Below are 26,407 nucleotides of genomic sequence, written 5' to 3'. Positions count from 1 at the left end.
CAGAATGTGTCAACCAATGTCGCATTAAGTTAAGAACAACAAGAATCTCCAAGAGCACATGGTTATATTTACAAACTGCACCTTGCGACCTAGGGTAAACACGCAAGAAGTGCTCCAATGAAACCAAAGACGATAAACCGTAAAAGTAAAGTAAAATGAAATGAACGTGTGTTCGTTAAATTAATTAAAATGAAATGAAAGGAAATTGTGTCACAATCGAGCATTCGAACAATGAACGTATGCCAGCAAGAAGACGCGGAAGATGGCCAAGAAGAAACAAAGAAGTCATTGTTATGCTTCTTCCACACCGCATTCTTGTTGTTCGAATACATATTGGCGTCCATTCATTTGCCGATCTTCTTTTGTTGTGCTCTACTCACCTGTCAGCACTTGCACCTGGACAATGGCTGTGAAGAGTCTGCCAATCGAACATGAATAATTGCCGCTGTCAGAGAGTTTGGCATCTGTAATGGTAACTCGACTCGTTAGCCATTTATCGTTTGAACTGCAAAGGTAAACAAGACAACAGCATTAAGTTTGTGAGAGATACATATTTACTTAGGTACGAGTATGCGAGTATGTATGCATTCATGTTCACTTGAAAGAAAATGCTTAAGTGAAGGGAGATTTGTATACGTGTGCGTGTATGTGTGTGGTGTGTGTGATGGAACTGAATTCGCCTTTAAGAATTCGTTGTAAAGAACATTCGATAGCATTCATTTGCATGCATGTGCAAACACTTGCATATACACTCACACAGCTTATCCATGTGTTTTTCGCAATTTGATGTATGGTAGCTTGTAACATTGTGGCTATGTCAACATTTTCTTCATTTGAAACGATACTTAATGTTAGTTGAAGATAATCTTTGTTTCGACTCATCCTTGAGTTGAATAGTTATGATAAAGCCAAAGAGAGATGGACCCATTGATAAGTATACCGATCGACTCAGAATCACTTTCTGATTCGATTTAGATATTTCCGTCTGTCTGTCCGTCCGTCTGTATGTCCGTCTGTCCATGTTAATTTGTGTACAAAGTACAGGTCGCAGTTTTCATCTGATCGTCTTAAAAATTGGTGCAGGCATGTTTTACGGCCTAGAGACAAAGCCTATTGAAATTGGAAAAAATCGGTTCAGATTTAGATATAGCTCTCCTATATATGTTCGTACGATTTTCAGTAATAATACAATAAAATGGTAATTTGTTCACCGATTCTCTTGAAATTAGGCAGGAAGGATTTTCTTTTGACTCTCGACATTACTGGTGAATTTCCTGATTTTCACCCCTAGAGTCATTGCAAGCGCATTTATTGACCAATCTTCCCAAAACTTCGTAAAACGTTTTCCTCGACGACTGTGACAGTGTCTGAGAAGTTTCCTCGAAATCGGTTCAGATTTTGATATAGTTCCCATATATATATTCGTCCGATTTTCGGTAATAATGCAATAAAATGGTCTTTTGTTAACCGATTCTCTCGAAATTCTGCAGAAAGAGTTTTCTTATGACTGTCGACATTACTGGTGAATTTCATGGAAATCGGTTCAGATTTAGATATAGCTCTCACATATATATATATCGCCTGATTTTAACTCCTAGAGCCAATGCAAGTGCATTTATTGACCAATTTTCCCAAAACTTCGTACAACGTTTTCCTCGACGACTGTGACAGTATCAGAGAAGTTTGCTCGAAATCGGTTCAGATCTAGATATAGCTCTCATATATATGTTCGTACGATTTTCAGTAATAATGCAATAAAATGGTCATTTGTTCACCGATTCTCTAGAAATTTGGCAGAAAGAGTTTTCTTGTGACTGTCGACATTACTGGTGAATTTCATTTTTATACCCTGCACATTTGTATACCCTGACAGACAGACGGACAGAAAACGGACAGACAGACAGACGGACAGACAAACGGACAGACAGACGGACAGACAGACTGACAGACAGACGGACAGACAGACGGACAGACAGACGGACAAACAGACGGACAGACAGACGGAAAGACAGACGGACAGACAGACGGACAGACAGACGGACAGACAGATGTACAGACAGACAGACGAACAGACAGTCGGACAGACAGACAGACGGACAGACAGACAGGCGGACAGACAGACAGACGGACAGACAGACAGGCGGACAGACAGACGGACAGACAGACGGACAGACAGACGGACAGACAGACGGACAGACAGACGGACAGACAGACGGACAGACAGACGGACAGACAGACGGACAGACAGACGGACAGACAGACGGACAGACAGACGGACAGACAGACGGACAGACAGACGGACAGACAGACGGACAGACAGACGGACAGACAGACGGGCAGACAGACGTACAGACAGACGGACAAACCGACGGACAGACAGATGGACAGACAGACAGACGGACAGACAGACAGACGGACAGACAGACAGACGGACAGACAGACAGACGGATATAGCTAAATCTCATCGGAAAGTGGTTCTGAGTCGATCGGTGTACTAATCAAAGGGCCTATCTCTCTTCCTTATGGGTGTTACAAACAAATGCACCAAGTTATAATACTCTGTACCACAGTAGTAGTGTGAAATTGCAAATTTTGCCCATGAACAGTCCACTAAGAAATACGGGCAAACTTCTCGCATATCAATGAGCCCAGCATGATTCAAGTTTAAGCTCAATGATAAGAGGCCTCCTTTTTATAGCCGAGTCCGAACGGCGTGCCGCAGTGTGACACCTTTTTGGAGAGAAGTTCTACATGGCATAGTACCTCACAAATGTTGTCAGCATTAGGAGGGGAAAACCACCGCTGAAAATGTTTTCTGATGGTCTCGCCAGGATTCGAACCCAGGCGTTCGAAGTCATAGGCGGACATGCTAATCTCTGCACTACGGTGGCCTCGGTGGTTCTGAGTCAATCGGTTTACTAATCAAAGGGTCTATCTCTCTTCCTTCTGGGTGTTACAAACAAATGCACCACAATGCACCTGTACCACGGTAGCGGTGTAGGCTATAAAAACTGTTAAACTTCTGTATCATCTAGTTGCCACAATAGTCATTGTTCTAATGGAATTTCTTCAATAGGTTGGCACAAACTGTTTACTTTTGTATCTTAGATTGTTCTAGAAATCCATATTCTGGAATAATGCAAACCAAGAAGAATGAGTTCTCCAAATAATAAATTACTGTTAATATTTCAATGATATTTCTGATTTAATTCTGGATTTACTTTTATATTTCCTCACACCATCGGAAGTAAAATGTTGCCTCCTAAGGATACATACCCATCCAACCGGTAATCGCAACGAATGTGTGGAATATTTACAGAAGAATTTCTATTAAATAATTAATTTCTTTGAATGAAACAGTTATCCTATTTAATGCCTTCTTTCACATCTGCCATTGTAGCTGTGTGCGTATGTGTAGGTGTTTGTGGTACTATGTATTCTCTCTCTCCCTCTCTCTATTTTCTATTGTGTCGAAGCCCTTTCGTGCGGTATATGAAAGCTTTGCAACTAGAAAATTAATTACTTTATTACGCTTTGCTATTGAACTCAGTTGGGTTTACGTGTGTGTTAGCCCTGTTGACTGGGCTACTGCAATGTGAACTAGAACTTCATCAACATTTCCTCCTCCCTATTGAAATGTGGTTGTTTGCAATTTTGAGCCCTGTGCATTACAAATTATCGGGATCTCATATCACCTGCATTCTGCTTCAATGACTTAATGTCCTTGTCGAGAGGTTATGGAGCCCAGAGATGTAGGTCGTTGCATGGTCGATATGACCATTGACAATGTTGTGAGTTTTGGTGATAAATATTTAAGCCTTCAATTGAACTCATATTGTATATGGCTTTTAGATTGTCATGCATATTAAAAAGGATGAACGATTATTTCGTATGTTTTGAGTAACAAAACAAGTGAAGAGGCCACAAGCGGAGAATGCAAAGTGCTGAAATGTCTTTTGTCGGCTATCACAGCCATAGAAGATAATATCGTATGAAATAAATATATGGGGCTATATTGAAGTCTGGATAAATGTTGAAGAAATTTCATTGTGGATGAAAGTTCGGACAAATATTGTGGCGACTGACTGATATGGTTACTTCGAATCAGGAAGTGATTCTAAACCAATCGGTATTCTTATCAATGAGGTGCATCTCCCATTGTCCTCATCTCTCGATTCCGCTGCGATGATTGTTTCATTAACACGGCAGTATCTGAATCTGAAACATCACATTTACTTAAAAGCTGGGGACGAACTGCGCATCCCACTGGTTTATACGTCTCTTCCTCATGTGTTAGTCTGACGACTAGTAGTTGGGCAAACATCGGGCGGTGCAGACTGTATGATACCATACACCTACCCTATAAGTACAATGTGGGAGCTATATCCAATTCCGAACCAAATTTGATGGACCTCGGGAAGCAAACATGATCAAACTGTATTAACAACGGGTGACAAATGACAACATTATTGCAAGTTACCCAAAATCTGAAGAACATATGTATATGGGAGCTACATCTAATTCTGAACCGATTTCGAGAAAACTTCTCAAATATTGTGATAGTCGTCTAGGAAAGCGTTGTGCAAAATTTCGGCTAGTTTGATCAAACAATGCGCTTACAGTGGCTCTTGAGGTGAAAATCGGGCGATATACAGGGTGGCTGATGAAAGCCGCTACCAAAAAAAAATGTAATAACTTTTTTTCTATTTAATAATAATAATTTAATAATTAATTTAATTAATTAATTAATTAATTTAATTAATAATAATTTAATAATTAATTTAATAATTTAATTTAACATGAATAAAAGAAAAATATATTCCATACACCGAAAAAAAAATGTAGCAATATTCATCATTGTAGCAATATTCATCAGCCACCCTGTATATATATGTATATATATGACAGCTATATCTACAACTGAACCGATTTCCATGAAATTCATCGGTAATGTCGAGAGTCAAGAGAAAATCCTTCCTGCCAAATTTCGAGAGAATCGGTTAACAAACGACCATTTTATTGCAATATTACTGCAAATCGGGCGAACATATATATGGGAGCTATATCTACATCTGAACCGATTTCAAGCAAACTTCTCAGATACTGTGACAGTCGTCGAGGAAATCGTTGCTCAAATTTTTGGGAAGATTGGTCAATACATGCGCTTGCAATGGCTCTAGGAGTGAAAATCGGACGATATATATAAATGAGAGCTATATCTAAATCTGAACCGATTTTAATGAAAGTCACCAGTAAAGTCGAAAGTCATAAGAAAATCATTCCTGCCAAATTTCAAGAAAATCGGTTAACAAACGAACATTTTATTGCAATATTACTGCGAATCGGGCGAACATATATATGGGAGCTATATCTAAATCTGAACCGATTTCAAGCAAACTTCTCAGATACTGTGACAGTCGTCGAGGAAATCGTTTTACAAAGTTTTGGAAAGATTGGTCAATAAATGCGCTTGCAGTAGCTCTAGGAGGGAAAATCGGGCGATATATATAAATGGCAGCTATATCTAAATCTGAACCGATTTCCATGATATTCACCGGTAACGTCGAATGTCATAAGAAAATCCTTTCTGCCAAATTTCGAGAGAATCGGTTAACAAAAGATCATTTTATTGCATTATTACTGAAAATCGGACGAACATATATATGAGAGCTATATCCAAATCTGAACCGATTTTTTCCAATTTGGATGGGTTTCGTCTACAGGCCAAAAAATATGCCTGTAACAAATTTTAAGACGATCGGATGAAAACTGCGACCTGTACTTTGCACACAATTAACATGGACAGACGGACGGACAGACAGGCAGACAGACGGATAGACAGATGAACAGACAGATGAGCAGACAGACGGACAGGCAGACAGACGGACAGACAGACGGATGGACAGACAGACGGACAGACAGACAGACTTACAGACACACCGACGGACATAGATAAATCGAATCCGAAAGTGATTCTGAGTCGATCGGTATACTTATCAATGGGTCTATCTCTCTTCCTTCTGGGTGTTACAAGTTATAATACCCTGTACCACATTAGTGGTATAGGGTACCACGGTACACCTTAGCCAGTAAACGGCTAGTTGAGCGCTCTAAAACTCAAAGGTAACTTTGAAGAAGAAAATTTTGTTCTACTTACAAACCCCTTAATGTTTTCCATACCATTGCCCTAAGATGGTTCATGTCTGGTATTGTGTCCCCGCCTAAGTTCCAGTGTCTATTAGCCGCGAAAGCCGGGCAATGACATAGGAAAGTTCCAACGTCTCATCATCTACACCTTATGCCCTGGACATGCTATCACTTGCCGCACTGATTTTACATAGTTGAGCTTACCCCATATGATGTTCGCCGTCCTATCTACTGTTTCACTGTTCCTCAGTGTTACATGCCCGTTCGTCGCTCCACTCCAAACTCGGTCTGCGTGGACCCGAAGGGCTTCGGGTTAAGTATGTTTATTGACGGCAGTCTTTTGGCCTTAACCGCCAATTCGTCCCCCCATTCATTCCCCCGTTATGGTTCGGCACCCAAACGATATGGATTTCGCTATCCTCAGAGAAGGCGTTAATCTCCTTCTTACGCTGCAAGACTGCTTGTAATCTTACCGTCCTGGTTGTTATTGTCCTTATGACGAATTTACTATCCATCTTCACGGACAGTTCACACTCGATGTCCTCGCGTTAGCACCACACCACCTCACTCATTCCGTAATCGCCCGGATCTCCGCCTGCAGGACCGTATTATGGTCAGGCAGTCTAAAACAAGTCTCAGTCATTGGGTTCTCAATGCAGATCCCCAGACCCACTCTTTCCTCCTCTTTTGATCCACCCGTGTAACATGATCTTCCAGATGGCAATCAGTCCTAGACTGTGCCGCTGGCAGCAATGCTTCGCACTCGACCCCAAGTGTCGTCTCGGGTATCCAATCGGAAGTCTCTTCCCTTAGTTCTAGGTTTCCTATCAGCGCCTCGATTATACCGCGATGGTATGAGTTGCTCCCGTCCTCAATCCATTCTCCCATCGCCTTAAGTCTCATAGCCGTAGTGGCTGTCTCACACTTAATCTGTATGTCAATGGGTTGGATATCTAGAATAGTCTCCAGTGTCCTAGTAGGAGTGGTCGTCATCGCTCCGCCTATCTCTGAACCTGTTGTATGGTCCTTATGTTGCACATTTTCTCCATCGCAGTCCACCATACTACTGAGGCGTAAGTAAGTATTGGTCTAAGCACGCTCCTGTAGAGCCAGTTGACTATCCTTGGATTCTGGCCCCATTTCGCGCCTCGAGCCTACCTCCGCAGGACACTGTCTGGAGTCTCCATTGCGGGATGGTTGGCTTGATTTTCCCAGAGTACTTGAAAGCATTTTAGCGGTGTTATGCTCTTCGGGAGATCTGATTCTTTTTCCAGCTTCCGTAGAAGTACTTGGAATGTCAGTTCTATCTCTTCCAGCATCCTGCACTTTCTCCCGATTGCTCTGCTGGTATATTCTCCTCTGTCTTCTTCATCATGCCCCAGATCACTTTCTCGGTCTGCTTGTGAGCTTAACAAAACCATTGCTCTCTTCTGCCGTCATCCCGATTGCCTCATCTCACGATTCGGCTGCGATGTCTATTTCATTGACACCGTCTCTGTCTGAATCCGAGTAGGAAACTCCGCCTTTATTTAAAGGTTGGGGACGAACTGTGGAGAGTTATCTCATATGTTTTAGGTTCTGTCGTCGGATCCCTGTTCGTTAGGCTTTGCTCGGTCTCTCGCCCCTGGACTGCCTGATGTTTAAGTATTAGGATCTGTGATTATCCTAGTCGGAGGCCACCGTAGCGCAGAGGTTAGCATGTCCGCCTATGACTCTGAACGCCTGGGTTCGAACCCTGGCGAGACCATTAGAAATAATGTTCAGCGGTGGTTTTCCCCTCCTAATGCTGGCAACATTTGTGAGGTACTATGCCATGTTAAACTACTCTCCAAAGAGTTATCGCACTGCGACATGCCGTTCGGACTCGGCTTTAAAAAGGAGACCCCTTATTATTGAGCTTAAAACTTAAATCGGACTGCACTCATGAGAAGTTAGCACCCGTTCCTTAGTGGAATGTGCATGGGCAAAATTTGCAAGTAGAGATACTAGCAAATCAGATTGTTATCATGAAAAGCCAGGACCTTTTCCCATACATCCTTTTGATGTAGTTATGCTGTACTCCTCTTAGTACAATATATTGTATACCAATTGCAATTGGTATCTAATATCAGTAAGAGATAGTTAACCGCCTTTTCCTTTGTGACAATTACGGAAAAATTTGATGAGTCAGATGTTTTTCATGTAATATATCTACAGTTTAGTGGTAAGAGGGCTATAAAATATTTTATCAACATCATCATCATCATTTTGCTCTTATAATCGATTGTTGGCTTATGATTTTTCTGGGTGTATTCCTTTGAAATATGTGTTAATGCTGAATTTTCCATTAAACCATAATGATGCGAAAAATTCATTCTTATTTCGAATTTTGGTCTCTTAGTCATTGGACCATCATCGCCCCTAATCATCAATAGGACGCTTATTGCTTTCTGGCGTTTTTGGGATTTTTTTTAAGGAAATGCCAATGTTGAGATTGAAAATTAATAACATCAATTTCGAGCAGAGAATAATAAATTATTTTACGGATACTTGGCTTTTTGCAGGCTACTACTCCATCTACCACTGCTCTGTGTTGACTTCAAGCAACTAAATAAAGAAGTTTTATCAACAGCTAGCTCAACCCAGCCAACCCAAACCCCAACACCCACGCACCGGTCTATAGCGGTATCGCGTTAAAGTCTCTGGGCCTCATCAACAATTCAATTTTGTTTACCAATAAGTGATAAATGATTGTAATTAAACTCCTACATGCTTACGTATGGACATTTAATAATTTATGGGGCGAGCATCACGCCATGGTCTTTTTTTACACCCTGCATTTATTTCATTTTTGTTTTTAGGCAGAATCATCTCGTTGAAAATCTCCTGCCGTCAGAGGCGTGCTACCCCATGGGTGAGAAGAAAAAAAAAAACCCCCATTTGATTAATGATGAAATAATCATCAGCAGTAGGCGCTCTGTCTCTGGCTTACATTTCATAAAGCTAAGCGCTACAGATCATCATTCAATGTGGCTGGGTAGACAGCATAGAATGAGTTCTTCCACTGCAGCCTCTGAGCCCGGTGAGTATCCTTGACAGGGATAAACACTTCTTCAGTGAATTTCTATTTATAGCCATCATTATTATGAACACCCAATCGATAGTTTTTTTTTGTTTGTCTGCTATGCGATTTTTGTTTGTTCTCTGTATCGGCTTCCATAGAAGATTTTTATTGGAAAATTAATATTGGGCTGTTTGCTGTGTGTGTGGCGTAGAGAGTTGCCATTGAGAAAAATTGCCATAGAGAGTTGCCATTGAAAAATTTGATTAATGATGAAATAATCACCAGCAGTAGGCGTTTGCCTCTGACTTCCTTTTTATAAAGCTGGCGCTCCAGTTCATCATTCTATGTGGCTGGGTAGACAGGATGGGATACTGTGCTATTTGCTGTGTGTGTGTGTGTGGAGAAGAGAGTTGCCATTAAGAAAAATTGCCATGGAGCATTGCCATTGAGAAAAAATTGCCATGTAGAGTTGCCATTGAAAATTTTGATTAATGATGAAATAATCATCAGCAGTAGGCGTTTGCCTCCGACTTCCATTTTATAAAGGTAGGGGCTCCAGATCATAATTCAATGTGGCTGGGTAGACAGGATAGGATACTGGGCTGTTTGGAGAAGAGAGTTGCCTCCGACTTTCATTTTATAAAGCTAAGCGCTCCAGTTTATCATTCAATGTGGCTGACACAGTAGACAGCTGTTTGCTGTGTGTGTGTGTTTGGAGAAGAGAGTTGCCATTGAGAACAATTGCCATGGAGACTTGCCACTGAAAAATATTCAAAGGACGTGGTTTCTTTGCTAAAGCGGGGCTATGACAGCCACTCCTCTGCCGATATGGGGCATACCTACAATATGGGGCATAAACATTAGAGCTGCCAAGATATCAATGGCACTATCGACACCATCGATATTTTATATTTTGTCGGAATATCGATTGATATCTTTCCTATCGATTCTATCGGCAAAGTTCATTTTTATACCTACCACTGCAGGATGGGGGTATATTCATTTTGACATTCCGTTTGCAACACATCGAAATATCTAAGACGATGTAGCCATGTCCATCCGTCTGTTCGTCCGTCTGTCTGTTGAAATCACGCTACAAAATTGGAAATTTTTGCAAATTGCAAATTTTGCCCTTGAACATTCCACTAAGGAACCGGGGCAAACTTCTCACATATCAATGAGTGCAGGCCGATTCAAGTTTTAAGCTCAATGATAAGGGCAGTGCGACAACTCTTTGGACAGAAGTTTTACATGGCATAGTACCTTACAAATGTTGCCAGCATTGGGAGGAGAAAACCACCGCTGAACATTTTTGTTGATGGTCTGGCCAGGATTCCAACCCAGGCGTTCGGCGTCATAGGCGGACATGCTAACCTCTGCGCTACGGTGGCTTCCACGCAACAGAAATCACGCTATAGTCTTCTAAAATAGAGATATAAAGCTGAAACTTTGCAAAGATTGTTTTTCTTGTTTATAAGCAGTTTAAGTTCGAAAATGGGCTATATCGGACTATATCTTGATATAGCCCCCATAAAGACCGATCCGCCGATTTAGGGTCTTAGGCCCATAAAAGCCACATTTATTATCCGATTTTGCCAAAATTTGAGATAATGAGTTATTTCAGGCTCCCCGACATCTTTCTGCAATATGGCCCAGATCGGTTCAGATATAGATATAGCTGTCATATAGACCGAACTCCCGAAATAAAGTTTTGGGCCAATAAAAGGCGCATCTATTGTCCACTTTCGCCGAAATTTGGGACAGTGAGTTGTGTTAGGCTCTTCGACATCCTTCGTCAATTTGGATCAGATCGGTTAAGATTTGGATATAGCTGCAATATAGACCGATTTCTCGATTCAAAGTTTTGGCCCCATAAAAGGCGCATTTATTGTCCACTTTCGCCGAAATTTGAGACAGTGAGTTGTGTAAGGCGAGTTGACATTCCTCTTCAATATGGCTCAGATGGGTTCAAATTTGGATATAGCTGCCATATAGATCTTTCTATTTAAAGTTTTGGGCCCAAAAAAGGCGCATTTATTGTCCGATTTCGCCAAACTTTGAGAGAGTGAGTTGTGTCAGGCCCTCTGACATTATTTTTCAATTTTGCTCAGATCGGTCCTGATTTCGATATAGCTGCCATATAAACCGATCTCTCGATTTAAGGTCTAGGGCTCATAAAAGGCGCTTTTATTGTCCGATGTCGCCGAAATTTGGGACAATGAGTTAACTCAGGCACCCCAACATCTTTCTGCAATTCGCCCAAATTTGGTACAGTGAGTTGTGTCAGGCCCTCCGACATTATTTTTCAATTTGGCTCAGATCGGTCCAGATTTGGATATAGCTGTCATATAGACCGATCTCCCGATTTAAAGTTTTGGGCCAAAAAAAAAGGCGCGTTTATTGTCCGATTTCGCCAAAATTTGGGACAGTGAGTTGTGTTAGGCTACTTGACATTCCTCTTCAATTTGGTTCAGATCGGTTTAGATTTGGATATAGCTGTCACATAGACCGATCAATCGATTTAAAGTCTTGGTCCTATGAAAGGGAAATTTATAATCCGATTTTGCTGAAATTTGAAACAGTTATTTATGTTAGGATGTTAGGCTTTTCGACATCCGCGTCGTATATAGTTCAGATCGCTCTCTATTTTGATATGGCTACCAAAAAGACCAATATTTTGTTCTACAAAATTGAGCAATTACTTGTACTTATTGACCAATCAATATCCGTGTCGAATTTGGTTCAAATCGGACCAAATTTCGATAAATCTGCTATGGGGGCATAAACAATGCAATTCTCACTGGATTATGATGAAATTTGGTCTGCATATAAACCCGAGGTGGTGGATATCCAAAGTATGGCTCGACCGAAAATAACGCCTTTTTAATTGTTGTTTTTTTTTTTTTTTTTGCAAAATGAAACAAAGATATGAGATTCGACATTGCGCCTATAGAGGGCGCCATTTTCATCCGATTGGGCTAAAAGTTTGTTCAATGAGTACTCTCATGACTTCCAAGTGACTTCACAAAGTTTGGTTTTATTCGAAAGCCATATGGCTATTATTTAAATCGATCTCCTGATTTTTATACCCTCCATCATAGGATGGGGGTATACTAATTTCGTCTTTCTGTTTGTAACTCCTCCAAATATGCGTCTAAGACCCCATAAAGTATATATATTCTTGATCGTCATGTTATTCTAAGTCGATCTAGACAAGTCCGTCCGTCTTTCCATCCGTCTGTCCGTCGTCTGTCCGTTGGTTGTCCGTCGTCCGTCCGTCTGTCCGTCCATCCGTCTGTCCATCCATCTGTCTGTCCGTCCGTCTGTCCATCCGTCTGTCCGTCCGTCTGTCTGTTCGGCCGACTTTCCGCGCGTCCGTCTGTCCGTCCGTCTGTCCGTCCATCTGTCCGTCCGTCTGTCCGTCCATCTGTCCGTCCGTCTGTCCGTCCGTCTGTCCGTCCGTCTGGCAGTCCATCTATCCGTCCGTCTGTCGAAAGCACGCTAACTTTCGAAGGAGTTAAGCTAGACGCTTGAAATTTTGCACAAATACTTTCAATTAGTGTAGGTCCGTTGGGATTGTAAATAGGCCAAATCGGTCCATGTTTAAATATAGCTGCCATATAAACCGATCTTGGGTCTTGACTTCTTGAGCCTCTAGAGGGCGCAATACTCGTCCGCTTTGACTGAAATTTTGCACGTGGTGTTTTGGTTTACTTCCAAGGACTGTGCCAAGTATGGTTTACATCGGTCCATAACCTGATATAGCTGCCATAGAAACCGATCTCGAATCTTGACTTTTTGACCTACTAGAGAGCGCAATTCCTATCCCATTTGGCTGCATGAGGTGTTTTGTTATGACTTCCAACAACTGTGCCAAATGTGGTCTTGACTTCTTGAGCCTCCAGAGGTCTCAGTTCTCATCCGATTTGATTGAAATTTTGCACGTAGTGTTTTGGTATCACTTCCAATATCTGTGCGAAGTATGGTTTAAATCGGTTTATAATTTGGTATAGCTGTCATATAAACCGATCTTGGATCTTGACTTCTTGAGCCAATAGAGCGCGCAATTCTCATCCGATTTGACTGAAAGTTTGCACGTGGTGTTTTGGTATCACTTCCAAAAACTGTCATAAGTATGATTCAAATCGGTTCATAATCTGGTAAAGCTGTCATATAAACCGATCTGGGATCATGACTTCTTGAGCCTCTAGAGGGCGCAATTCTCATCCGATTTGGCAGAAATTTTGTACAACGGCTTCTCCTATGACCTTTAACATACATGTCTAATATGGTCTGAATCGATCAATAGCTTGATACAGCTCCCATATAAACCGATCTCCAGATTTTGGTTCTTGAGCCCCTAGAAGGCGCAATTCTCATCCGAATGAACTGAAATATTACACAATGACTTCTGCAAAGTTCAGCATTCATTTATGTTCCGAATCGGACTATAACTTGATATAGCTCCAATAGCATAACAGTTCTTATTCAATATTCTTTATTTGCCTTAAAAGAGATACCGCGCATAGAACTCGACAATTGTGATCCATGGTGTAGGGTATATAAGATTCGGCCCGGTCGAATTTAGCACGCTCTTACTTGTTTTCTGATGGTCTCGCTTGGATTCAAATACAGGCGTTCAGCGTCAATGGCGGACATGCTAACCTCTGCGCTACACAAGGCTCCGTATACTATTACACATTTGCTTATAACGCAGCCGGAGCCCGATATAATTATGCGAGAGAGGTGAATGAATATGTGTTTTCGAGACCGTGGATCCACTATCTATCTTCGATCTTTCTGAGGTATTGAAATCCCAAGCCAGATCCTCCCCTTAGGTCACTTCGCCAAGATGTGTTTTAGCTCGTGCAACCTGCGGTCCACAATATCCACCTTCATAAGGTAGTCACTTTGAAGGTCAGCCATAGCCCCACCTACTATATCTGCATGTCTGGCTGGCAATCTCCGCAGCTGACCAAGTTGTGACAGCCTTAACAGTGTCCTCTTGGTCGATTCCCTGACGTGTTGTTCAAGGAGGATACCATAGCGCAGAGATGAATAGGGCCGCTTATAACGCTGAATGCCTGGGTTCGAATCCTGGAGAGAACATCAGAAAAAAGTTTTCAGCGGTGGTTATCCCCGACGGATACTTGGCCGGCGACATTTGTGAGGTAATTTTCCATACAAAGACTTCTCCCCAAAGAGTTGTCGAACTGTGGCACGCCGTTCGACACTCGGCTAAAAAGAAGGCCCATATTCATTGAGCTTAAAAACTTGAATCGGACAACACCCATTGATATGAGAGAAGTTTGCCCTTACTCCTTAAAGGAAAGTTCATGGGAAAATTTGCATTTGCACAGGTCAAGAACCTGGCCGCGGTAGCACTCGCTTATAAATCCCAAAATCACCCTAAGATAAGCGTGCTGACCATAAGATAAGCGTGCTAATATCTGGAAAATAATCCCTTTCTCGCTTGCAATGCAAAATTGACCATGAACATTCCATTAATGAACAGGGGCAAACCTCGCACATATCAATGAGTGCTCTCCGTTTCAAGTTTAAGCTCCTTTTTATAGCCGAGTCCGAACGACGAGCAGTAGTGCGACAACTTTTGGGGGAGATGGTTTTACATGGCAAAGTACCTTAGAAATGTCGCCAGCATTAGGAGGCTGAAAGTTTTTTCTGCTGTTCTCGCCAGGATTTGAACCCAGGCGTTTAGTGTCATAGGCGAACATCTCCTAGCTACGGTGGCCCCCTTTCTTCTTATGTAAAACTCTAAAATTGTTTTTTAACCTTTTCACGAAGAAGGAAGAGGGACTATTCGATCTAAAATCCTTGAATGCACTCTATTGCAGCTTCCCCATCTTTGGTACAAATCATCCATCTCTACCTTCCTCGACTAGAAGGGCATATACGAGTATCTGATAAACCCCAAAACAGTGCGACATACCAATCAGCCTGATAGTCAAAGCCCACCCGTAAAATCACAGGGTATATATGGGTTGCCCAAAAAGTAATTGCGGATTTTTTAAAAGAAAGTAAATGCATTTTTAATAAAACTTAGAATGAACTTTAATCAAATATACTTTATTTACACTTTTTTTTCTAAAGCAAGCTAAAAGTAACAGCTGATAACTGACAGAAGAAAGAATGCAATTACAGAGTCACAAGCTGTGAACAAATTTGTCAACGCCGACTATATGAAAAATTCGCAATTACTTTTTGGGCAACGCAATATCATCTGCACCAGGAGACTTTTACGGTCCAAAGGTGCTCAATGGCCAATGAACACTCTCGTGGGTCACTAAATCTTGCGTCAAGGCGTCTAAGCCATTGCCCTTTAACACTTCTAATTCCGATCCATCCTGACCCGAAGGACCGCAGCAGGGAAAGTGAGTCTCCAACAATTGAGTCAATGTATCGCCGGGCGATTCAGTCCAATTTCCATCTGGCCTCTGCAAATTACCGTTTTAAGGGACATCCTTTGCCATCAGTTTCCTAAGCCTCGAAGTGTCTTTGACTCTCGACAACTCCTCTATCAACCTTATAAAGTCCTCCCTTTTTGGACCTTCTCAATTCCTTCTGATAAACCCTTAAATATTCCCTGTAGACCTCCAATAGCTCCCTGTTGTTATTTTTACTTTCTGGCATCCGTTCAAGGTATCCTGAGATTCTTGTTCTACCATCTTTTTTCGTTCTTCTTTCGTTTCGGCCTCCTGGCCGGTCAAGTCGCCTTATAGGCCGATGTCATGCCAACCTTCATGGTCTGGACTAAGACTTGATATGTTGGGAGAATGAATTGAAGAAAAGAGTAGGCAACACCAGAGTAGGCATCACCAGACTGATCAGACTGATCAGATTGATCGGCTCCAATTTTGCCCTTTCATTTTTATACCCAACACCATGGGGTGGGTTTTGCTTCAATCTTTACAAACAGCACACGCTTACTAGCAGTGGGCAGATTCGGTGGTGTAGGGTATTATATAGTCGGTTCTGCCCGACTTTTGCATTTCCTTGCATCACTTAGAGTGGCAACCCTGTTCACAAACACCAAGTAATCATCGGAACATTGATGTCTGATGGCATAGCAGTTAAACATGGCAGTGCCCAGCAAATGAATGATGCCTGGTTAACGATTTAATTACACATCAATACTAGGCACATAGCAGTGCTATAGCTCTGTGGTGGTGGTGGTGATGTGGCTTGGGTTGATGGTAGGCCAAATGGTTTTATGGCATTGCTCAGCGTTTTGTGGATCGGCGATTTCAATTAGTTTTGATGGTGCAATTAAAAACGAAATATAGTGTCACTATGAGGCTCTGAAATGCGATCTCATTTAACTTGTAATTGTATCATTTATTAAAGAATTTAACTCCGAGATTTTTTCGGGGCAAAAAAACAAAAAACAAAAAAAAAAAAAAATATATGAAATGAAATATTGCGTTAATAAGTATTTGCCTATAAGACCTGTGAGTGGCCACAAAAAACTTGTTTGCATGAGTTTTAATGAATTGCAGCTTAAATGGATCATATGATACTGATATAACTTTAAGAGGGTAAAAAAAGAAGTGGTATAGCAAGGAATAATTGGAATAATTTTTAATAGAGTTTCATTAAAACTGTTTGATGGTATACTCATGTGGCGTAACTGCAAGTTGACCTGAAATTTGCAGAGTAATTTTATAATTGATTGAATGAAATCGGTTTATTTTTGCGGGAACATGAAACGAAACTTCAAGTGCTGATGGATTAAAAGCTATTGTAATATGTATATATATTGGAGAAAATATTATATGGAAGTATAGGTAACAAGTAAAAGCGTGCTAAGTTCGGCCGGGCCGAATCTTATATACCCTCCACCATGGATCGCATTTGTCGAGTTCTTTTCCCGGCATCTCTTCTTAGGCAAAAAAAGGATATAAGAAAAGATTTGCTCTGCTATTAGAGCGATACCAAGATATGGTACGGTTTGGACCACAATTAAATTATATGTTGGAGACCTGTGTAAAATGTCAGTCAATTCGAATAAGAATTGCGCCCTTTGTGGGCTCAAAAAGTTAAATAGAGAGATCGATTTATATGGGAGCTGTATCAGGCTATATACCGATTCAGATCATAATAAACACGTATGTTAATGGTCATGAGAGAATTCGTCGTACAAAATTTCAGGCAAATCGGATAATAATTGCGACCTCTAGAGACTCAAGAAGTCAAGATCCTAGATCGGTTTATATGGCAGCTATATCAGGTTATGAACCGATTTGAACCAAATTTGGCACAGTTGTTGGATATCATAACAAAATACTACGTGCCAAAATTCATTCAAATTGGATAAGAATTGCGCCCTCTAGAGGCTCAAGAAGTCAAGACCCAAGATCGGTTTATATGACAGCTATATAAGGTTATGGACCGATTTGAACCATACTAAGCACAGTTGTTGGATATCGCAACAAAAGACGTCGTGGAAAATTTCATTCCAATCGGATAAGAATTGCGCACTCTAGAGGCTCAAGAAGTCAAAACCCCAGATCGGTGTATATGGCAGCTATATCAGGTTATGAACCGATTTGAACCATGCTTGGCACAGTTGTTGGATATAATAATAAAACACGTCGTGCAAAATTTCATTCCAATCGGATAAGAATTGCGCACTCTAGAGGCTCAAGAAGTCAAGACCCAAGATCGGTTTATATGGCAGCTATATCAGGTTATAAACCGATTTGAACTATACTCGACACAGTTGTTGGATATCATAACAAAACACGTCGTGCAAAATTTCATCCCAATCGGATAAGAATTGCGCACTCTAGAGGCTCTAGAAGTCAAGACCCAAGATCGGTTTATATGGCAGCTATATCAAAACATGGACCGATATGGCCCAATTACAATACCAACCGACCTACACTAATAAGAAGTATTTGTGCAAAATTTCAAGTGGCTAGCTTTACTCCTTCGGAAGTTAGCGTGCTTTCGACAGACAGACGGACGGGCGGACGGATGGACGGACGGATGGACGGACGGACGGACGGATGGACAGACGGACGGACATGGCTAGATCGACATAAAATTTCACGACAATCAAGAATATATATACTTTATGGGGTCTCAGACGAATATTTCGAGTAGTTACAATCAGAATGACGAAATTAGTATACCCCCCATCTTATGGTGGAGGGTATAAAAAGGCATTAAGTTACGTGGGCCCAACATTGGATACCTACCGCCACAGATATTAAGAGAGACTTTTTACAAGTTAAGTTTTTTGGGGTGGCATTACTGGTTGATAATTGCGTTAAAACGTCATCTATGAAAGTGAAAAGTTTTCAATATAATCTGCCATAACATCAGGAAATAAGTAAAAAGCGTTAAGTTCGGCCGGGACGAACTTTGGATACCCACCACCTCGGGTATCGTCAAAATCTGGTGAAAATGCATACCTTACGCCGCATATATATCGAAATATGTTCCGATTTGAACCAAATACTGATAACTACAAGTCATTGTTCAATTGTGAATAACAAAATATTGGTCTTTTAGGTAGCTATGTCTAAAAATAAACCAATCTGAACCATATACGACACGGATGTCGAAAAGCCTAACATACGTCACTGTGTCAAATTTCAGTTAAATCGGTTTATAAATGCGCCTTTTAGGGGGCCAAGACTTCAATGGACCGATTTGGGCCAAGTTTCAGAAAAATGTCGAAGAGCCTAACACAACTCACTGTCCCAAATTTCGTCGAAATATGACAAAAAATGTGCCTTTTATGGCCCCCAAACCATAAATCGAGAGATCGGTCTATATGGCAGCTATATCCAAATCTGGACCGATCTGAGACAAATTCAAGAGGAATGGCAAAGGGCTTACCTAACTCACTGTCCCAAATTTCGGCGACATTGTACAGTAAATGCGCCTTTTATGGGTCCAAAAACCTTAAATCGAGAGATCGAACATGGGAGATACATCTTCAGATAAAGATGGACTGTCATGGCAAGCAGGACTATAAGAAGCCATACTAAATAAAAGCTTGCTCAGTTCGGGTGGGCCGAATCTTATATCTTCCACCATGGAACGCATTTGTCAAGTTATTTGCACGATATCTCGTTATCCGCCCCATGTCACTATGGACATATACCTAAGCCAGAAATTTGATTGTTGTGCACTCTAAATACTAAAAAAGTAATCTTGGAGAGGAAAATCTTAGTTTGGAATCCCGTGTAACTTACAAAATCCTTAATAGTTTTCCTTGCCACGCCCTTAAGTTGGTTCATGTCTGGTATTGTGTCCCCACCTTAGTGCCGGTATCGGGTAGATGAGAAAGCCGGACAATGACATAGGAAATACTCCAACGTTATGCTATCACTTGCAGCACCGATTTTGCATAAGTAAGCTGGTAGTCCTGTGTGTCCCGTTATGATACCGAAAGCTATACTGACCTCTTTCTTACTTCCTTTCAGTAAAAGCCTCCTCTTATCACGATCTGGGTCTCCCCATAGGATTTTTGCCGTCGTACCGATCGTTTCGAATGCACGCGCATTCGTCGCTTTCGCCCTTAACTCGGATTGCGTCGACCCGAATGGCTTCGTGTTAACCAAGTTTATTGGCGGCAGTTCTCTGGCCATCACTGTGAAATCGTTTGCTTTCTCTTTCCCAGTTACTCCGCTATGGCCCAGCACCCAAACGATGCGGATTGTGCCATCCTCAGTGATGGCGCTAATCTCCTTCTTACATTCCAACACTGTTCGTGATCTTACCGTCCTGGTTGTTAATGGTCTTATGGCCTCGCGTTAACACCACAGCACCTCAAGCATTCAGAGATCGCCTGGACATAAGGATATACGGGGTTTGACTATTGACCAATGTGGAAGTCATTATGCAAAATTCCAGCCAAATCGGATAATAAAAGCGACCTCTAGAGGTTCAACAATTATAATCGGGAGCTCGGTTTATGTGGGAGCTATAAGGTTATGAACTATGAAACTAGACACAGTTGTTGGAAGTCATAACAAAACGCCTCGTGCACAATTTCAGCCAAATCGGATAAGTATTGTGCCCTCTAGAGGGTCAAGAAGTCAATACCCAAGATCGGTTTATATGGCAGCTATATCAAAACATGAACCGATTTAAACCATACCTGGCGTAGTGGTTGGAAGTGCTACCAAAACACTACGTGCAAAATTTCAATAAAATCGGACGGGAATTGCCTCCTCTACAAGCTCAAGAGGTCAAGACCCAAGATCGGTTTATATGGCAGCTATATCAAAACAAGGACCATCCGACCTACACTAATAGAAAGTATGTGTGCAAAATTTCAAGCGACTAGCTTTACTCCTTCGGAAGTTAGCATGCTTTTGACAGACAGACGGACGGATGGATGGACAGACGGGCGGACATGGCTAACAGAATGACGAAATTAGTATACCCCCATCCTTTGGTGAAGGGTATGAAAATTATGCCGACATTTAGCACAGATTATTTATTTTCTTCTTTTCCATAGACAGGTTGTGTCCGAAGATGGGCTATGTCAGACTATGTCATAGTCTATGTCATATAGACCGATCCGCCGATTTAGGGTCCTAGGCCCATAAAAGCCACATTTTTTATCCGATTTTGCTGAAATTTGGAACAGTGAGTTGCGTTAGACACCTCGACATCCATCTTCAATTTGGACCAGATCGGTTCAGATTTGGTTACAGCTGTCATATAGACCGATTTCTCGATTTAAGGTTTTAGTGTCATAAAAGGCGCATTTATTGTCCGATGTCGCCGAAATTTGGGACAGTGAGTTGTGATAAGCTCCTCGACATACTTCTGCAAAATGCACCGATCGGTTCAAAGTTGGATATATCTGTAATATAGACCGATCCTCCGATTTAGGGTCTTAGGCCCATTAAAGACACATTTATTACCCGATTTTGCTGAAATTTGGGACAGTGAGTTGTGTTAAGCCCTTCGACATTCTTTGTCAATTTGGTCCAGATCGGTCCAGATTTGAATATAGCTGCCACATAGACCGGTCTCTCGATTTAAGGTTTTAGGGCCACAAAAGGTGCATTTATTGTCCGATGTCGCCGAAATTTGGGACAGAGAGTTAAGTTAAGCCCCTTGACATTCTTCTGCAATATGGCCCAGATCGGTTCAGATTTGGATATAGCTGTCATATAGACCGATCTCTCGATTTAAGGTTTTGGGCCCATAAATGGGGCATTTGTTGTCCGATGTCGCCGAAATTTGGGACAGTGAGTTGTGTTAGGCCTTTCGATATATTTCTGCAAATTGGCTCAGATAGGTTCAGATTTGGATATAGCTGCCACATAGACCGATCTCTCGATTTAAGGTTTTGGACCCATAAAAGGGGCATTTATTATCAGATTTTGCTGACATTTGGGACAGTGAGTTGTGTTAGGCCTTTCGACATCTTTCTTAAAATTGGCTCAGATCGGTACAGGTTGGGATATAGCTCATATATATACCGATCACCCGATTTAAGGTATTATTCTCATAAAAGGCGCATTTATTGTCCGATTTTGCTGACGTTGTATTAGGCTCTTCGACATCTTTTTTCAATTAGACCAAGAACGGTGTAGATTTGGATATAGCTGCCATAATGTCCAATCCCTCGATTTAAGGTCTTGAGCCCATAAAAGGCTCATTTTTTGTCCGACTTTACTGAAATTTAGGACAGTGTTGTTGTGTTAGGCCCGTCGATATCCTTCTTTAAGCCCAAAGGCCCAAATCTATCCAGATTTGGATACAGCTGCCATATAGAACGATCTTTCGATTTAAAGTCTTGGTCCCTAAAAGGCACATTTATTATCCGATTTCATTGAAATTTGACACAGTGAATTTTGTTAGGCTTTTTGTAATCCGTGTCCTATATGGTGCATAAATAATGCATTTTTCACCGGATTATGACGAAAAGTGGTTTACATATATACCCGGGGTGGTGGGTATTCAAAGTTCGACCCGTCCGAACATAGCAAGCTTTTACTTGATTAGTTTACTCTTTGTCATGATCAAGGAAGCTTTTGGAGTTTGAAAATGTTGGACATAGTATTACGAAATGACCAAGTAAACTTATTTTTTCAAAAAATTTTTTTTTGTTTTTCAACTTCCCATATAATTTTCTGAACGGCATCTCCTATAATATTTGACATTATGATTCTTGAATTCATGGAATTAATGGCAACAAACTTCTTAATATACCCTTTAAGTTACAGTTACAAAAGCCAAACGCACTCATTAACACTCCTTTTATATTATGAAGAGCCAGATTGTACGTTAGAGGCTTCAAATGTAGCTCATTACTCAATGAAATGGCCCGAGTGATTTTCCCTTTGGGATCATTTGTGTGTCGGTCTATCACAGAAAGACTTTTCAGTTGGGAAACTGTTGTTGTATCCTCTTCATTTCAATGGTGGTGGCCACACATGCCATTGTTATCCAAACCCATTAGCGGTTTAAGAGCCAAATTTAAAATAAGCATCTTGCGGCAGCATTCCTGTGAAAAGCTTTCCCAAACATCAACATTAAGAGGGGCAGCAGTGGTATTGTTGTGGTCTCATTATCTCCACTCAAGGCTCATTAATTCCTGATCAGAATTAACTTCGGGCACTGTTCACTGAACGAAGAACTTGAGGCGCCGCTCATGGCTGTGGCTAATTGAGGTACGCAGCCAAAGCATGTCCTGTTCATTTATGCGCTTTAAAGTCATTTGAATTTATTTCGTAATATAATGGCTTTTTAATGAACGAACCAACGATGGAATGAATGAATGAATGAGTGGCTGGAAACGAGCCACCATTGTGTCTATCCATCCGGGGGCAAAGTCAACTCGCCTCTTGGACGCCACAGTGAGTGACGCTACTAGCCAACAAACATCCTGGCCAACCTTCAGTCCAACAGCCATAATAATTCTCAGTTGTATGCCATTAGGCAAAGGCGCATGGAATTCTGCATTCTGGAAGTGCCAATTGCAATTTGCATTTAAGTTGTCATTCCGCCCAGCATGAATGCGAAATGTAACATGCGCTCGTGTGTGATATTTCCCCTGGCCACCAAGGAATCTATGCTCTCTTATGGCCTTTGATGGCAAACACATCCTGTCGTGTGTGTGTGTGTTCCAGAAATATTCAAAGTGCAATTCATTCTTATCGTGGCAGCACCCGGGGACATCACTGAAATGTGGAATATTTAATTTTACTACCTACTATCCGCAACACAAGCAACACGCCAGCGGTGATTACAATTGTTGACCAATTAGCATTGATGTCGCTAATGTCTAAGGCCCTGGGTAAGGGAGCGCATTATGGTCAAAGCTGGCATTAGAAAGCGGCATGCTTGACCATAATGCATTCCCCTTTCTGTTAATGTCTTAGAATGAAAAGCCATTGCATATTATGGTAATTTTCTTCAAATTCTATGAAAAGGTGCTTGTTTGGCATCTAAGATACATGTCCACTTCGCTTCAATAAATGCCACATTGTCTTACTATGTGTGTAAGGGTTTAATGGCTTTATGGGAGTCAGGGGGTAACATTTGTTATGAAACTTAGAGCTTATGACCATGAGTTCTTCATACATAAATTATCTACAGAAAACGTAGAGTGGAAAGGGTCGCTTGATGAGACTCGATTGCATTTATTGGGGACATATAATCAGTGAGAAGGCGTCTATGAAAGTTCAGAGCGAGATATTGTGTTGCCCAAAAAGTAATTGCGGATTTTTCATATAGTCGGCGTTGACAAATTTTTTCACAGCTTGTGACTCTGTAATTGCATTCTTTCTTCTGTCAGTTATCAGCTGTTACTTTTAGCTTGCTTTAGAAAAAAAGTGTAAAAAAAGTATATTTGATAAAAGTTCATTCTAAGTTTTATTAAAAATGCATTTACTTTCTTTTAAAAAATCCGCAATTACTTTTTGGGCAACCCAATATATCAGGTTATACACCGATTTGGACCCTACTTAGCATAGTTATTGAAAGGAACAGAACACTACGTTCAAAATAGTAGCCAAATCGGTCAAAAATTGCGGCTTATAAGGGTACAATAAGTCAAATCGGGAGATTGGTTTATAAGGGAGATATTTAAGGTTGTAGATCGATTTGAAACATACGCGGCACAGTTGTTATAAGTCATAAGGGAACATCGCATGCAAAATTTTTAGCCAAATCGGACAAAAATTAAGGATTATGCGGTTCCTTGAAGCTTTAATTTTTGCTGGTTTGACAGAAGTTTGGTATGTATAATTAAATTATGCCCTTCAGCTAATAGTACCCTCCACCATAGGATGGGGGGTATACTTATTTCGTCATTCTGTTTGTAACTACTCGAAATATTCGTCTGAGATTCCATAAAATATATATATTCTTGATGGTCGCGACATTTTATGTCGATCTAGCCATGTCCGTCTGTCGGTACGTCGGTCCGTCTATCCGTCAGTCTGTCTGTCGAAAGCACGCTAACTTCTGAAGGAGTAAAGCTAGCCGCTTGAAATTTTGCACAAATACTTTGTATTGGTGTATGTCGGTTGGTATTGTAAATGGGCCATATCGGTCCATGTTTTGATATAGCTGTTATATAAACCGATCTTGGGTCTTGACTTCTTGAGCCTCTAGAGTGCCCAATTCTTATCCGATTGAAATGAAATTTTGCACGACGTGTTTTGTTATGATATCCAACAACTGTGCCAAGTATGGTTCAAATCGGTCCATAACCTAATATAGCTGCCATATAAACCGATCTTGGGTCTTGACTTCTTGAGCCTCTAGAAGGCACAATTCTTATCCGATTTGAATAAAATTTTGCACGACGTGTTTTCTTATGATATCCAACAACTTTGCAGAGTTTGGTTCAAATCGGTCCATAACCTGACATAGCTGCCATATAAACCCATCTTGGGTCTTGACTTCTTGAGCCTCTAGAGGTCGCAATTCTTATCCGATTTGAATGAATTTTTGCACGTAGTATTTTGTTATAATACCCAACAACTGTGCCAAGTATGGTTCAAATCGGTCCATAACCTGATATAGCTGCCATATAAACCCATCTTGGGTCTTGACTTCTTGAGCCTCTAGAGGTCGCAATTCTTATCCGATTGGAATGAAATTTTGCACGACGTGTTTTGTTATGATATCCAACAACTTTGCTAATTATGGTTCAAATCGGTTCATAACCTGATATAGCTGCCATATAAACCGATCTTGGGTCTTGAATACTTGAGCCTCTAGAGGGCGCAATTCTTATTCGATTTGAATGAATTTTTGCACTTAGTATTTTGTTATGATACCCAACAACTGTGCCAAGTATGGTTACAATCGGTTCATAACCTGATATAGCTGCCATATAAACCGATCTGGGATCTTGACTTCTTGAGCCTCTAGAGGTCGCAATTATTATCCGATTTGCCGGAAATTTTTTACGACGGATCCTCTCATGACCATCAACATAAATGTTTATTATGGTCTGAATCGGTTTATAGCCCGATACAGCTCCAATATAAATTGATCTCTCTTATTTACTTCTTGAGCCCCCAAAGGGCGCAATTCTTATTCGTATTGGCTGACATTTTACACAGGTCTCCAACATATAATTTAATTGTGGTCCAAACCGGATCATATCTTGATATCGCTCCAATAGCAGAGCAAATCTTTTCTTATATCCTTTTTTGCCTAAGAAGAGATGCCGGGAAAAGAACTCGACAAATGTGATCCGTGGTGGAGGGTATATAAGATTCGGCCCGGCCGAACTTAGCACGCTTTTACTTGTTCTAGATGCATTGGTAGCCCTTGCAATGCTTCTGGCTGATTTTCACTCTAAAATCGACAATTCTGCTTATGTATATACCCATTAACCCAACAATGAGAAAAAAATTGCAAAAATGAGCGTGAGATGAACTTTCCTAACAGATAATAAAATTCAATAATTTGCAAGTGTTGTTCGTTTCTAAGACCATCGGTCTATATGACAGCTATACCAGATTACCAGAGTGATACAAAAACTCCACGTGCAAAACTTTCAGCCAAATCGGATGAAAATTGTGCTCTCTATGGGCTTAAGAAATCAAGATCCAAGATCGGTTTATATGATAGCTATACCAGATTATTAGCCGTTTTGAATCATACTTGGCACAGTTGTTGGAAGTGATATCAAAATATCAGTTAAATCGGACGAAAAGTGCGCCCTCTAGTGGCTCAAGAAGTCAAGATCGGTAGCTCTAA

The 26,407-nt window shown here is 41.0% G+C and overlaps 1 protein-coding gene across 1 annotated transcript in view; it reads right to left on the bottom strand.

Moving 5' to 3' along the window:
- LOC106084309 (uncharacterized) overlaps positions 1 to 26,407 on the bottom strand; it is a 165,069-nt gene that overhangs the window by 106,286 nt on the left and 32,376 nt on the right. The window contains exon 5 of the mRNA XM_059367100.1: positions 381 to 505. Coding sequence (XP_059223083.1) covers positions 381 to 505 — 125 coding nt within the window. The remainder of the gene's footprint in view (positions 1 to 380; positions 506 to 26,407) is intronic.

Source organism: Stomoxys calcitrans, chromosome 4 (genome assembly GCF_963082655.1).
Source record: "Stomoxys calcitrans chromosome 4, idStoCalc2.1, whole genome shotgun sequence".
In the NCBI taxonomy this organism is placed as follows: domain Eukaryota; kingdom Metazoa; phylum Arthropoda; class Insecta; order Diptera; family Muscidae; genus Stomoxys; species Stomoxys calcitrans.
This window is presented reverse-complemented; position numbering and strand designations above follow the sequence as displayed.